The sequence below is a fragment of the Fringilla coelebs genome (genome assembly GCF_963513975.1).
Source record: "Fringilla coelebs genome assembly, chromosome: 7".
Taxonomy (NCBI): domain Eukaryota; kingdom Metazoa; phylum Chordata; class Aves; order Passeriformes; family Fringillidae; genus Fringilla; species Fringilla coelebs.
In genome coordinates, this window is record NC_140035.1 from 22,417,811 (window position 1) to 22,432,677 (window position 14,867).

General features: G+C 39.2%; 1 protein-coding gene across 1 annotated transcript in view; it reads right to left on the reverse strand.

Moving 5' to 3' along the window:
* Positions 1-14,867, reverse strand: part of PDE11A (phosphodiesterase 11A) — a gene marked incomplete at both ends in the record, with an annotated part of 106,994 nt that overhangs the window by 1,979 nt on the left and 90,148 nt on the right. The window contains 2 exons of the mRNA XM_084209793.1: positions 11,614-11,697; positions 12,687-12,757. Of these exons, the coding sequence (XP_084065919.1) occupies positions 11,614-11,697; positions 12,687-12,757 (155 nt within the window). The remainder of the gene's footprint in view (positions 1-11,613; positions 11,698-12,686; positions 12,758-14,867) is intronic.

Here is a 14,867-nt window from a genome sequence, read left to right on the forward strand (position 1 = left end):
CTGGTGGTTAAATCACTGTTTAAAAATTGGTATGCTTCAAACCACTCTAAGCCCAAAGATGTTCTGCACTCTCATCCTCTCAGGCCCAGGATCTGTAAGTACAAAATGCAGTACAGGCTGTTCCTGTATATGTATATATATGTGTGTATATATGTATATATACGCATATATACATACACATATATACTATATTCTCTCTCTCTCCATATATAATATATATCCCATATACACTATATAAATACACTACACCCAGGAGCCTCTAGCAGCTACAGGCAGCATAGAGAACGTGGTGCTCACTGGGACCGCGGGCTCTGTCTCAGTGTGGCTGCGCAGCTCTCGACTGTGTCTGTGTCCTTTCTGTAACCTTGTTTTTTTGCCAAGACTGACCACAAGACTGTGATGTTTTCCAGCCTAGTTCCAGGGAGCAATTGCAGAGGTCTGGGCATGACCTCCTGCTGTGCCTGTCCCTCCAGGCGTTGGCATCTGCCATGGCTTATGGCAGGAGACAGCCCTGTCACGTACTGTGCCAGGATGACTGCGAGTGATGCTCCAGGTGCTTACAGCAATTAGCTTTGCATTGACTACAGCAGGGACCAGGAGCCCAAGTAGGCTGGGAATAGATTCAGGAAGCATCCCCACAGTTCTGTGGTAATCACCGTTATCCTATGAGCTGTAAACATATTTTAAATCTGTAATAAATACACATATATTTCTTTGAAATATAGATCTAAGCAGCCATTAGAGTCTAATAACCCAGGTGCAACAGAGGCTACCAGGTAAATAACAAGAATGGTTAACTACTAACATTAACTTTGATGAAACAGATTATAAGGAGTATTTAAGAAAGAATAAACCATGTCTTTGATATTAATTTTTGCCATAGCACCAGCAATTAATTCAATGGAATACGTACAAAATATATAGTGTAATTTACGAAACTTTATTTTGTTCCCCATTAATTTAGATTAGTGATACTTGACAGTGCAGATTTTGCACTTGGTCTATAAAATGTCTTTATTCAGACATTGATTTGATGTTTGAACCACTGCTTCTGTATTTAGTATCCTTTCACTTTGGGACTTTTTCATTCTGATCTAGTCTTTTAATTAAACTGACTACTATAATTCCTATGGAAATTAGCTTTTATTTTATTTTTTCCAGCTACCAAAGCATTTCAGTAGGGCTTCTCTGATTCAAAGTGCACAAATTGGATTTTATTTCTTCTTGAGATGTAATTAAAAACTCATTTGATTACTATATATCTGGCCCTGTTTTAATTATTAAACTCCAGTAATCAATTTGCTTTTATGAAGCTTCTGGGAAATTATCTCAAAAGCAACACATTTCTCTCCCTTCTGGCAGGGTCTGGACCATTTACTGAATTACATTCATTGCACCTGTTCCTGATCCGGATTAAACCACCAATTTATTCCCAAAGCTCTTCTAGTTTATTTGGCTGTAGCCTTGTCAGGGTTTTCCACCTCCTGGCTGCAGTTTTTGCTTTCTGTTTTACTGAATGAGAATCCCTTGATGAACTGCTCCTCCATGCTACTATTTTTGATGCATGCCTCTTACAAACAGCTTTGCTCATGATCTGTCTAATTTGGTATCTAGGTTCTTAATGCTTTATTTATTACTTGCCTTCCTAGGAAAAGGCTTGGTCTTTACCAGCTGTCTGACACAGGATACTGCCACATAACCTCAGTAGCTGCAGAAACGCCCTGTTCCTCGTCCCTGCTTGGTGCTGTGGGCAGGCTGGGAGCTGGCAGGCAGCTGGGCTGGGGGAGAGGGAGCCCCTGCCTGGGGGAGTTCCTGTCTCCCGAGGCCTGGCACCTCACTGCCCACTGCCCAGTGCCGCTGCCTTGCTGCACAGCAACAGGTACAGCATTGGTGACCTTTCCCATTCTGGCCCCTTTACTGTAAAAGCTGCTCTTAGTTGCAGAGTGATAAAGCATGGGGGAGGCACTGCCTGCTCCAGCATTAGGAAAAGCCAGAGAGGTTTGCAGTTCCCTTCTGCATCCATGTATTACCTCAGATGTGTGACTAAGCTGTTTGTCAGAAAGTTACTGTATAGCAGTGTTTTTTTCTTAGCACCTTCAATTATTTACATGTCTTTTGGGACTATGTACTGCTCTGCCCACAGCATTTTTCCCAAAGTATAGCTCTGATTATCTATAAACTCCTCTGCGCAAGAAAATGTTAATGGCACTTCAGCACTACATTGTGTGCACCTGGGAGAGGGGCAGGGCTGCCTGAAGGAAGAGCACAAAATGGGGAAGAGCATAAGATACTCAGAGGAAGCTATTTATGGGAGAAGGTAAGGAAGGCAGAGTGGTTTGGTTTTGCTTTTTTTTTTTCCTTTTCTTTCTCACATATAGAGATGTATATTTTGGTAGATAAAGCATATAGAATGCAGAAACAGTAGCAGTGGAAACAAACTCCTTCAGTGGAGGTGTTTATTTCTTCCTCTGGGTGCCAACTTTCTGAGTTGAAGTGGGGTGTGGGGGGGAAGAAGACTTCATCTGCTACATTAACTTATCTCTGGGGAAGGATTTTAGTGAAACTGCCTAGATGCAGCACAGCTATGGTCAGATGATAAACTTACTGCTAAAGCAAATACAAAATTTTGTTGTATTATAAGACTAGTACCAAACCTCTTTAAAAAGGAACACAATATGTCCTAACTTACAAACACTGCATGACTTTTCTTTTTGCCCCCTCCTTGCCAGAGATTCTCATCCAAATATTGACCAGTTCTGACCTTGCTTAACTTACGAGCTTTGACAAGATTACAGCTCATGAAAGTATGGTTGCGGGGCTAATATTTGTAAAGTGAGTTTATGGAATAAGACCATATAAATTCATTTTTATGACTGAGCACATATAAAAAAGTTATAGGTCTCAGTGTTCACTCTACTTTGGAACCCAGTGGTTTCTAATGAATCACTTTTATTATGTAGGCAGTTTCTTAGTTGGAAGGGAGGACCAGTGACCGAGAAGCCATGGGGATAAATTCAGACTCGGTGTAAGCATATGAAGCATTGTTGAAGTCAAGAGAGTCATGACCAGTTACAGCAAAGCTGAATTGGACTCCTGAGTTTTGCTGAAGTGGCTTTCACATGAGAATACATAGGCCAAAGGTGAGCCATCTATCTGAAAGTCCTTGAACTTCAGATTAGTTCAGATAAAAGGGAACCTGTGCTGCAGTCATCCACAGATTTTATCTTCATAATACAAATACTTTGTGGAAGTTGTTTAGACAACCCAGAAGTATTTCTGAATATATGTCCATGTACTAAACCCAAAAACATTGCTAGAATTCTACCTTCCATAGTAGAATACAGAAGATAAAGTGATACAGACAAGATGTAGGGATTAACTTCTATGAACCCTTGACTGTGTGTGTATATGAATTAATGATTTGCCCTAATGATTCAGGACTGTATTTAATCATTATGTTCTTCAAAAACATACAGTATTTGTGAGGGGGTTGAGTTAATGCAAAAAACATTATTGCAATCTCCTTGTGGTTGACAGGGACTTTGTTTATTCCTTTTAGAGCTTAATGAGGAAGGGTCCAGGTCATCACATACATAATGCATTAATGGATTACTTTTTCATTTCTACGAGGGAATTTTTTTCTGATGCCCAAAAATGTAATTAGAAGAAATAAATATATTATTAATTTCCCTGGTAGAAAACAGGAGTTTCTTTTAGCTTCTCTCTAGAAATTGTTAGTGGATGGAAGCCAGTTGTGACTGGAAATTGATCTAATACATGCACAAGTGTTCTGCTCTTCCACTGTGAATTAATATTAAGCTTCTTTCTGGTGATGGTACACTGGCAAGAATAATACTGTAGAGGGATGATTATAAATTAAGATTAACCATTGGTAAAATGTGCTGGGTATTTCAGGGAGGAAAGTATGTGCAGAGCTCCTGGTAGCAAAATGGACTCTGACCAATACCACACAAGTTGAGGCCAAAGGGAGAGTGATTCTGAAGGAGCGGGACCTACTGAAGTAGCTCTACTGATGTATTGCTGCAGTTGCAAAGGATTCATCTGTTGTTCATTACAATTTCATGAAATCAAGGGTTTGCTCGCAGGAGTTATTATTTCATAAACAACTTCTTATTTAGCTCTGTTGTTCATAGTTTTGATTCTACATCTGGAGCATGCCAGAGACAGAATGTTTCTAACTCCTTTGCTTTCAACATTTTAACCAAGTAGCTGATCAATGTCTCCTCCCTTGCTATTAAATAGATTTTGAAAAATTCTTCAAATCATATCAGTCTCATATGCTGATTTAATTCTTTGAATTTACCTCAGCTGGGAATTCTGCAGGCAACTGTGATTCTGTTGTGTTAAACACTTACTTGAAGTGTTTCATCCATCATCATTTCTAGTCCTTTTCTGATGCAATGTAGTTTGTGCTTTGTCTTTCTTGAAAACTGAATGGCTGTTAAATTATCCATTCATCTTCTTTCAGATTTGCTGTACAATTTGAGTTTCCTCTATTGGCTGTCTCTTCTACCTTATTTGCCAACTTTTCAATCTACTTCCTCAGATATTTATATATGTTCCCATACCTGACTGCCATGTCCTTCACAACATATTGGGCAGATAATTCTAAGTAAAACAGCAACAAAAATTATAATGTTATGAATTATTCAAATTTTCTCACAGATTAGGGTGAAAGCCTTTAGTGAAGCTTAGCTTCATTGAAGTCAATGGGAAATGTTTGTTTTGTTGTCTTCTCCCCAGTACCTTTGTTGATGAACTGCCCTTTCAGCTGAGACTGCTTTGGCATAAAATGAAGTAAGCTGAAGTACTCGTCTGAAGGAAAACAAAAGTCCTCCTTTCTGCTGCCTTTTCTAAACATTTTGGACAAACTTGTAAATAGTTAAAATCGTTGATTGTAATACAGTGTTGCATCAATAATTTCACCAAGTTATGTAAACCATAGCAAAAATATTATTCTAATTTTCAAAGGCAAAATGAAACCCTTCCTGTTCTCATGAAGCAGAAAAAGGGGAACAGGATCCTTGCATCTTTTGTAAAAATGATGTTCTTGATAGTCACAGACAAAAAAATCTTTGCTCTGAAACCACCACAACTATGCTTTTCCATATTATACTGTGAAATAGTAATGGACTTAGAATGATTTTATTTGCAATTTCAATTTTTCTTCTTTTCCTGTTTTTTCTTTCTTGTATAGTTCTTCTTAACCGTTTCTATTAGTAAGAAAGTAGCAGACAAAAGCTTCTCAGATTAAGAACAATAGGTAAGAAAAATTATTTGGTAATGCTTGTTCCATTACCGGAAGTTTTATTACAGGGGTAATATCTGAGTTTTCTGCAAGTTCCACAGAATTCATTCTGGATGACCTCATACAGATTCATCATTAACAGACAAGAAACAAAGCAAAGAAAGTGCTGAACCTACTTCAGTTCCTCCTTCAAGGCTACAGAGAGATCCTTCTACTGTGCCAAAAATCTCTTTTCTCTGGGCCAAACCCTTATTCCTAACATAATCCTTAGCCACAAACTTCCCCCCAGCACTGGCATTTGGCCTGATTAAGTTTCCTCTGAAGCAAATTTCTTACAAACAGCAGAATACGTTGTACCTGCTCTTCCTTGAATAATATTACCCAGTGGATTTCAACAGGGAGGGAGACTAATTTGATCTGCCAACATCTGTTTGATCTGCCTCCCTGGTATCCCTGGTATCACAAACTGCATCCCAGGCTGATGTGCTTTACTAATCCTTGTCAGCCAGGTGCTCTCAGGAAGCACAAATGCTTTATCTCCCACTCTCTGTGTCTAAATCAAATGTCAGAAATAAACCCTGCCAAAAGTGTGCATCTTTATGGTATTCTTTAGGATCTATTGAAAGTTATCTGCCTCTTCCTTCAACATGCTACAAAGGAAAAGCTGGCTTCCATGAGAATCACACAGAGCTGATCAAATTGCTTCAATTGAACAGATCTTTCCAAACAGCTTAGTCCTTAGTCCTGATTTTTTTTTTCAGTTTTGTTTTGTTTGTTTTGTTTTTTTGTTTTTTGTTAAAACACTTCACAACTTATGAACATGTTTCATGGACTGTCTATATAGGTTCATGGTGAACAGCTAGTGAGTTCTCTGCTCCCCTGACTAGCTGCTAACTTAAAATATAAGAGCAGTGCCCTGACTTTTGTATCCACAATCCCAGGTTATGGGTGCATGGTGGAAAACCATTTCCAAGATGTTCATACAGATAAAAAAATTTAATTTGCTTAAAAAAATTTAGGAGTTTTTCTAATTGTATAGACAGAACAGAAACAACTGAAGGAAGAAGTCATTGTGTTGGCTGCATCCAGTGACTCTTGCCTGGGTAAGGACTAAGCCATGCCATACTGTCCATTCTGGACAGGCAGGGCTTCTCAGAGGAGTGGTGCAAACCCTGAATTTCTTATACAGTTATTTCATCATGCAAAATTGTAATTGAAGGACAGAGGGCAAGGGATAGAAGTGGTAACTGAGGAAGGGCTGCATCAGGATATAGCAGTGTAAGCATGATTGTTGAACGCCACCTTTTTAATGTACTCTGTGAAGGAGAAATTATCTCCTGTCTAATAATTTCAAGTAGAGTATATACCTTTGGGAAAAAAAATCAGTGTGTGTATGTACTTCCAATTCAAGTGTCAAAGTCAACTCTTAAACCAGAGAGGTTAAAACACAGAAAGCCATGACTGTTAAAGACTTCTGTGTATTTTTTCTGTGCTTTGTAGAGGCTCTACCATTTATGCCACCCTGTGCATTTAATCTAAGTTTACAAGCAGAAGATATGCTTTTGCAGCTACATTATCATAGGTAACAAACTGATTTAATTACAAGGCCAGACATTATCTTCTATAGGAAGGCAGGCATATCAGAGCTTTTGGAGTTGCAGAGTGATTACATTTCTTTCTAAGTCCTTCAAACAGTGTGATAAAGAAGGAATCTGTCCTTCCACATTCCATTCAAAACATTTAAAGTACTTGCTAGGCTGAATGTTTCTACTCTTCCCAGGTTCCCCCCAGAATCCTGGATGGAGTAATGCAAATTCAATTCTGTAGATTCTATTATATGCTTGAAGTTCTCAATACCCAAGAAAATCTTGAATAGCTCTAAAAATAGCACTAAAATGGAGCAGTTCAAGGGAGCACCAAGGTAGAGGTGAGCAGGGCAATCTCAGGCACGCATAAGTTGTAAAAGCCATGAGCTGCTTTATCTTCCACAAAGACATCTCCCTTAAATTTAAATAGCTGCTGTCATTGTCACTGACTACCTGACTATGTATTTATCTGCCCAGAAGCAGAGTGCATGGCCTTTGGCCCTGCTATTCATAGTGCTACTGTCTCTGCCTAACAATGCCCTGAACAGAGCTGGATTTCTGTTAGCATCTTTTGTTTGATGTGAATTGCTGAAGCTTTGATGTTGTTTGTGAAAAATATAATGATTTAAAAGAATAAGATCTTCACTCTCCCACTCTGTGTGCTCCCCACAGAGAAATCTAATCTGAGTTGGGAAAAAATCTGTGACTGATCCTGTTTTAGGAAGACACAAATGACAGAGTCCAGAAGAGAAATCTCTTAGTGTTGAAACTCTTAGCATCGCTTTACTGGAGGGTCAGAGGGGTGATTTGTCTTAATGATCAAAATTCTGTTTCCTGTTACACAAACATTTATAAATAGGTACAGAATACTTTCTCTGTGTGAACACAGCTGTCAGCAAAGCCACAGTGTTTTATTTTCAGTGGGATGCTTCAAATTTCCTGCTTTAGTTGCATGTACTTTCTCTTTATAGGATATTCTAACAAAACAAAACTACATTAGTAGGTTTGAAATACTCTACAGTTTCAAAAAAGTGCATTTTTCTTTAGAAATTATTATTCTAATAAGCTTGTTTCTCATCTCTACTGATAAATGCTTTCTTTACTATCAGTTTTGAATGAAGAGCAAATGTAGTGCAGTAAAGTGTAACTAAAGCCCCTAAAATCTGAAATTCAGTGTAAATTGATTGCTACTCGAGACAAAAGTTACACTGTTACATAAAAATACTCTGATCTGGGATTACTACAGTAACAAAAAATGTAAATAATAAAATTATAATATCCTAAGGGTAATAAAATGCAATGAACAAAAAATTGGGATGCTTTTATCTTCCCAGACCTTTGATCCACAGTGTGAAGGAAATGGATTTGATTACTAAGATATGAAATTGGAGGTGGCTTGATTCCTACATTGAGTAGCAGATAGGGGAGAGAGCAAGGGAGCAGAGCTGTGGCTTACATTGTGCCAGGAGCAGAGTCAGGTTTACAGAGCAAGCACAAGGTTTTTGATTTAGACACTTGGATATAGGAAAACTGCACAATTCCAGATATTATTTAAAAAAAAAAAAAAAGCTATATCCACCTTCCGTCTGTACAGTAGCTCACAGTGTAGTACATTTTGTGTATCACTGACCTTCTTTCTTCTGGGTGGGATGGGCATTCCAAGGGGCAGTTAGACAGGGCTGCTAATGGAAGTTGCATAGATCTTGGTGATTTGCTAGTCACTTGTAACCCTTCTCACAAAAAGGGGCCGAACTCAGGGACAGTCCTAGCCAGGTAAGCAGAGGAATGTGATCTATATTCCCCAATAAAGGAGACTTCACTACCCTTTCCTTGGGAGAACTGCTGCACCTCCAAGTAAGTTGTCTTGAGCTATCTTAAGGAAATGTAGAAAGCAGAGCAGATAGAGCCGAATCTCCACAAAGGAGGTCTCAGACCTGAGGAAAATGATAAGGCTAAGAAAAGCCATAACTAAAATCTACTGCAAAGTTTATATCTTGTTTTAGGTATGAGCCACTCTTCACAGGCACTCTGGTGTAGCCTAGTTCATTAGCTTGGACTGCAGGGAGGATGCAGTTTGTTCTGGTACTGTGAGAGGCACTGGGAGGGTATCAGACCCCTCCTGGAAGTTTGGGCTGTGAAGTTCCTTCAGTATTGCATACTTCAGACATCCTCAGCTGCCAAAAATAACCTGCTCTTGGGAGTTACTTTGAGCAAAGACAACTTCAGGGAGCTCTGCTGACCTCACTTTAATGGGAGTTGCCAGTATTCAGTGGTTGCTGGGATCTCTGCTGTGTGTCTGTGTGAAGTAACACAGAGCGCAGCATGAGGTCCTGCTCTAGCAACTGCATTGGTAGGAACTGGTGCATTCCCCACAGCATTCCCTTTGGGGATCTGGATGCTGCAGAATCCCACATGGATTCAGGATTTCTAATCACTAGCATGGAAAAAAATAAATAGAAAACCCTTGATTTTGTTCTCTATGGTTTAATGTCATCATTTTGGTATGAAAATAAGCGTCAAATGTTTGTGGTTTTTTTCAAACATGGTTTTTCTAAGTACTGAAGTAGTGAGCTATAGTACCACTAATATTTTACTGATTTATCAGCTGCCACTCCATCTCTTTATACTGCATTTGTAGTGATATAACCTGTTCTCTCCCCACATGCAGTTCCCTCAATGTATTACAATGGCATGAATTTCAAAGAATGTAAAAATACGCCAACCCAAAATCTAGGATATGGCCAGAGTTGTAATGTTCAGCCAGCCCTAAACAGTGGATTTACAGTGCCTGAATATTCTGCTGATGGGATATGTGTGTTGAAGTTTGATTAAGCTAGATATGAAAATTAAAACTTGGCTCCGCACTGAAGAGAGAATCTCCTGCAGAGTGATACTATGGCATGAAGTTTTCTGTTTACCCCTAAGGCTGGTGCTGCTATGACTTTCAGGTTTGATGGTGTCTCTTTCTGAAGTTGTTGAGCAGCAGGCTAATGGCTGCACAGCATGATGCAAAAACAGTGGAAAGCAGGGAAATCAGATGTGAATATATTCCCCAGAGATCTCCTGCTAAGATGGAGCTAACTAACCAGAGCTTTAGTGCTCAGATGTAGTTTTCTCATGCAGAGGATAGGCTGATTATCAGCTCTTCCTGCTTTACTGTACATTTTTGGATTACAGATGCTATTAGAAAGAATGAATTCTAGTATAATATGCATTCTAGTGCAATATGAGCTATTTTATTGAAAGGAACATTATTTTTAAAGGGTGTCTGTCCAAGATCAGTGTCCATCATCCCTCCCCCATATTGTCCAAAATGTTCTTGGTCTTTTAAATAATATAGGTGTATATTCTTCTTCCCTGCTTGTTTTGCCTTAATTGTTTGAAAACGGTAGCTGTAGTTTATTTTGTCAGGACAAAGACTGACCTTAGAAAGGGACAGGATCTCTTGGCAAAGTAGCAGCCTGGCTTGTTGCTTACACAAGTGTCTGCTGGCCGTGTCACAACAGGAATTGCCATTGCTGCTGGGTAGTCATTTCATTATTTCCATGGTGGCAGCCTCATATGCCACAAGGTATGGAGCAGAAAGGGCACACTGTCCTTCTTATGGGCCTTCTTCTGTCCTTATTGTATGATATTGGTTTTATATCTGGTCTATAAAATGAAAGGAACTGCCAATCCATTTTTATTTGTGTGTAGGGAAGCTACATTCAGGCACAAGTTGATAATTTTGATGTTAACATGGGAGCTGTTATTGCTGTGTATCATCACTGACCCATTCATTGCTTTGAGGTCTTAGGCAGTTTAGGGTGCAGTGGGAACAGGGAGAACTTGCTGCAGTTCCCCAAATGAGAACATCCTCCTGTTTTCTCAGCTATCTCTGGCCAGTCAGTCTTTACTGGCATAAGGCAGTCTGTGTTGCTTCAGTCAAATCCTGAAGCTGTTTAATTTAAAAAGGCAGAGCCATTGTTCTGATAGGAGAAAATTCTTCATGAAATGGTGGTCAAGCAGTGCAACAGGCTGCCCAAGGAAGTGGTGGAATCACCATACCTGGAAATGTTCAGAAAACCTGTAGATGTGCTGCTTAGGGATACAGTTTAGTGTGGGCCTGACAGTGTCAGATTAATGGTTGGACTCTATGATCTTAGAGGTCTTTTCCAACCTTAATGGTTCTGTGGTTATCTGTAGCCTTAATAAAGGAGTACTCGGCATTTACACACCGTGTGCCAAGCATGCGGGCAGTCTGTGCAGAAGCACAATTAAAAGAGTAAACTTCTGAGTTAAACTGCACAGGTTAAACATCAAATTGTTTTATCACTGACCCTAAAGGCTTGGCCTAGAGTGCCCTGTTGCAGTTTAGGAAGGGGCACTCTAGGCCGAGCCTTTAGGGTCAGAAGAAAGTGCAAAGGCTCAGCCTTGAGTTTCCTTTTGCATCCCATAGATTTGGACAAGTTTGACAGCACCTACTGAGACCGTCCCTCTAGTGCTCCATACCTCACCATGATGAGAATCAGTTTGTCTCAAACATAATAAACCCTATCAGCTTTTATACCTTTGAGAGGAGTTTACAGACATTACAGATATTTACAGACAGATTCAGGGAATCTGATGATTTCTTAATGGAATTCAGATTTTTGGTAAGGTCAAAGTAAGACAAGAGTTCAAATAGCCTTCAAGGCTGCTCTGAAAGCAAACTCTTTTTCCCTAGAGAGACAAGAACAATCTCCTCTGGACTTTACAGGAGCAGTAAGTAAAAATTACCTCATACAATGGCATGCAGATGCTATCAATCCACTCGAGCTGCAACCTGGGTAGTTCATGCTTCCTGTTCCGATCAAAAATGGCCTGAATTGAGAAGGAAACAAAACTGTCATACTTTAATCACACTGGAGTATTTTACAGACACATCATCCAGCACTTTGCAGCTGTGGTCAAATTCTTACAACCAGAACACTTTGTAAACCATAATCGATCTTTGCAGGTGCCTTCCTACTGCTTTGCCTGGCATGAAAAAGAAACTGTTTCTTTTCAATTCTCTTTTGAAACTTTTAGGCTGAATGTGTTTTGTGTTTATAATTCTGTAGTGGAAAATAAATGCTCCACAGTTGGAGTTGAGGTGGTAAGTAACCTCCTGTAGGAATGTAAAGCAGATACCTTTGAGTATTCTCTTTTCTCACGTAGGGTTTTGCAGCTCGGCAAAACAGTGATGGATCTGGGCTGGCTCTCTTCCTCCCAGTTAAATTCTTTAGAATGCTTTCTGTTCTCCTGTTGCCTCCAGATAATGGTTGCTCAACATTTCAATCCGGATAAGGCTTTCTCTTCCAATTGTTCAGTGAAAATCTTTATGAAACATTCCTGGTTCTTGTTTATACCTATCTGGCTTTATTCCACTCAATTCCATTTTATCCCTTCAATCACAGTAATATATTTACGTGTATACTTATAAAAATGCATTTCAAGTAACACAGATATACAGCTGCAACTTAAAGTAAATCTGGCAATTTTGATTTCCACAGGTAGTGGTGAGTTTTTACTTCAATTCTGTGTATTAAACCAAACACCTGCTACTTAGAAGATTCACTGATAGGATAACCTTAGGAATAGATACAGAAAACGAGTAAAAGGGCTCAAGGACTGTGAAAGGGCAAAAGTGACTGTGTTGACTGGAGAGCTATTTTATATATGGTTATAAATGCATATCCTTATTGGACAGAGCTTTTATTTGTTCTAAGGTTTCTCTTTATGTACAAAATATAGTTCATTTTTCTGAATAAGCCAAATGATATTTTTTTCCTTCAAATTAGCAACTATTTCAGAAATGATGAAAAACTTACTGAAGGAGTGAGTTTGAGTTCAGATCTTTCTCTGTCTCCTTGTTCAAAGAACTCGCTGGTTACCAGCTCAGCTGCCTAAAATTAATATCACGATAAAAGATTAGAGTTCTTGTTACACAATCTTTAGGATAATGAGTTTTTGCTCAGACCATGACTTCAGCTTGTGCTTAACTGTAGAAGTGAATAACCTCACTTACAGGACTGACATCAGGCATGTGTTCATTAGTTTTTTGAACTGGGTATACAAGGGGTATAAGCAGCCATGGTCAGGCACAGAGACTTATCCCTTTTTGATAGGGAATTGACTTGGAGAATTACATTGCACTGCCAAGGTAGCACTCAATGCAGTTACAACAACTTACTCAAGAACTGAGACCAAACCAGAAAATGATAGCTTTGTGTTAGCATCCACTATTACAATTGCAAAAATGCTTTGTAAAACATGCAAGAGCTCTCTGGTTATTTACAGGCTGTTGCCTTATAATAACAACTTTTCTTATCAAAGAAACTTCATTTACCAATACCCTCTGTTGTTTTAATCTAATATGAATTCATAAAGGGTTTTTCCCCCCACTAGGCTTTACTTTTTTTTTCACCATGGCTGTCATCAATATAGGATCTGCATATCTAAGTATGAGCTCAGAATCAAGAAGTGGTAGGTTGGAAGTTAGAACACATCCTTCTGACTTCTGTGAATGAAGATGTTCTATTCGTTGCAGAGGCTTTTTAGAAGAAGACAAAACTTAAAAATAAATTTAGTTATGGAAACCAGAGGAATTTTATGAAGTCAAACAGTAAGCAGTTCTGATACAGTACTGTACTCCTGTCATGTGCGAGGCTTTGAACATAAGCACATGTGACATTTTGAGATGCAAAAAAACCTGGAAGCCAATCTACTGAAGAGGCATTCATATACTAAAGCTCCTGTCATGCCAGTGTATTGCTTTTAAGTGCCTTTCATAATGCCAAGGCACAAGAGGGTAAACTAAGCAGAGAACCTTTACTTCATAAAATCTCAAAATTTCTTGCTTTAGCAACTGCATGGTAGATAATGTTCACAAATGCTAAGCTTGTTGCAATTGAAATAGGGAGTACCAAAATAATTTGGAAGTAGGTGATGCTGTAAAGGACTCTTAAATCTTAATAAAATTCTGGATCAATATTCCAGATAGAGGAATAATTTAACAACTTATCAGCAATTAAGGGTTTGCTAAGTGTACTGTATAAAAATAATCAAGGCATAGTATCATCGCGATCCCTCAGTGCTGTTCAGATCCTGTTCTCCTTATGTCCCTTTTTCTCTTCCTTTATCTGTTTCAGTCTTCTCTTCCTGAATTTTCCATCTTACATTTGGCCTTTATTCCCTTTTTTCAAATATGTTTGGTTCTTTTCTTGTGGCACAGTTAAGGTTCAGCTATTTCCTGTTTTGCCTCTGTGGGCTTAGTAGCACTTCTGCTCAATCAGGTAATGTTTCAAGAAATCCCAGATGGGATTTTTCAATATCAAGTAAACCTGTATAACTAAGCTGCAGGGGACTTTTCACCTGTAGACCTCAAGGGTGACAAGTATAAAAATCCCCAGTTTGCCAGAGACTCCAGCAATAATTCAGCAGCATAGCACAAAGATTCACAACTAGGAAAGCAGACCCTACCTGACATTTGGCTGTCAATGAAAATGCAGAAGCTAACTGGGTTAAGGAGGAAAAATGAGGAGGGATTGCACACACTGCAGCAATGGCCAGGTGGCAATGAAAAATCTTGTTACTCAATTTCCCACTGCAGGATAGAAGCAACTTTCCTGATTTCCATGCAAGGTGACTATGTTCTGGCCAAGTAGAGCAACAGCCTTAGAAGAACTGTTGTCACAGTCTGCTGATAAAGCAAAAAAGACTCAACTGAGAGCTAAGGTGAAGCCCTCCCTCCATAAATGTTTTCTTTTTATTCAGTTGATGTGCATGTAACTTCCATAGATCCTTTTCAGCTTCTAATACTTCCTCGTCCAAGGAATCTGGCTGCTACTGCATTTCTAGTTACCTGGCCTGGTTTTCTCTTTTCCACCCCACCTTTGTAACTTGCTGGTACACCAAACTTCCTCCAGCTGTGTACCCAAACCCAGCTGCACTGGTATATTTTCTGTTTGCTTCTTGATGCTGTCAGTTCCTCCAAAACCTGACACAGTCTG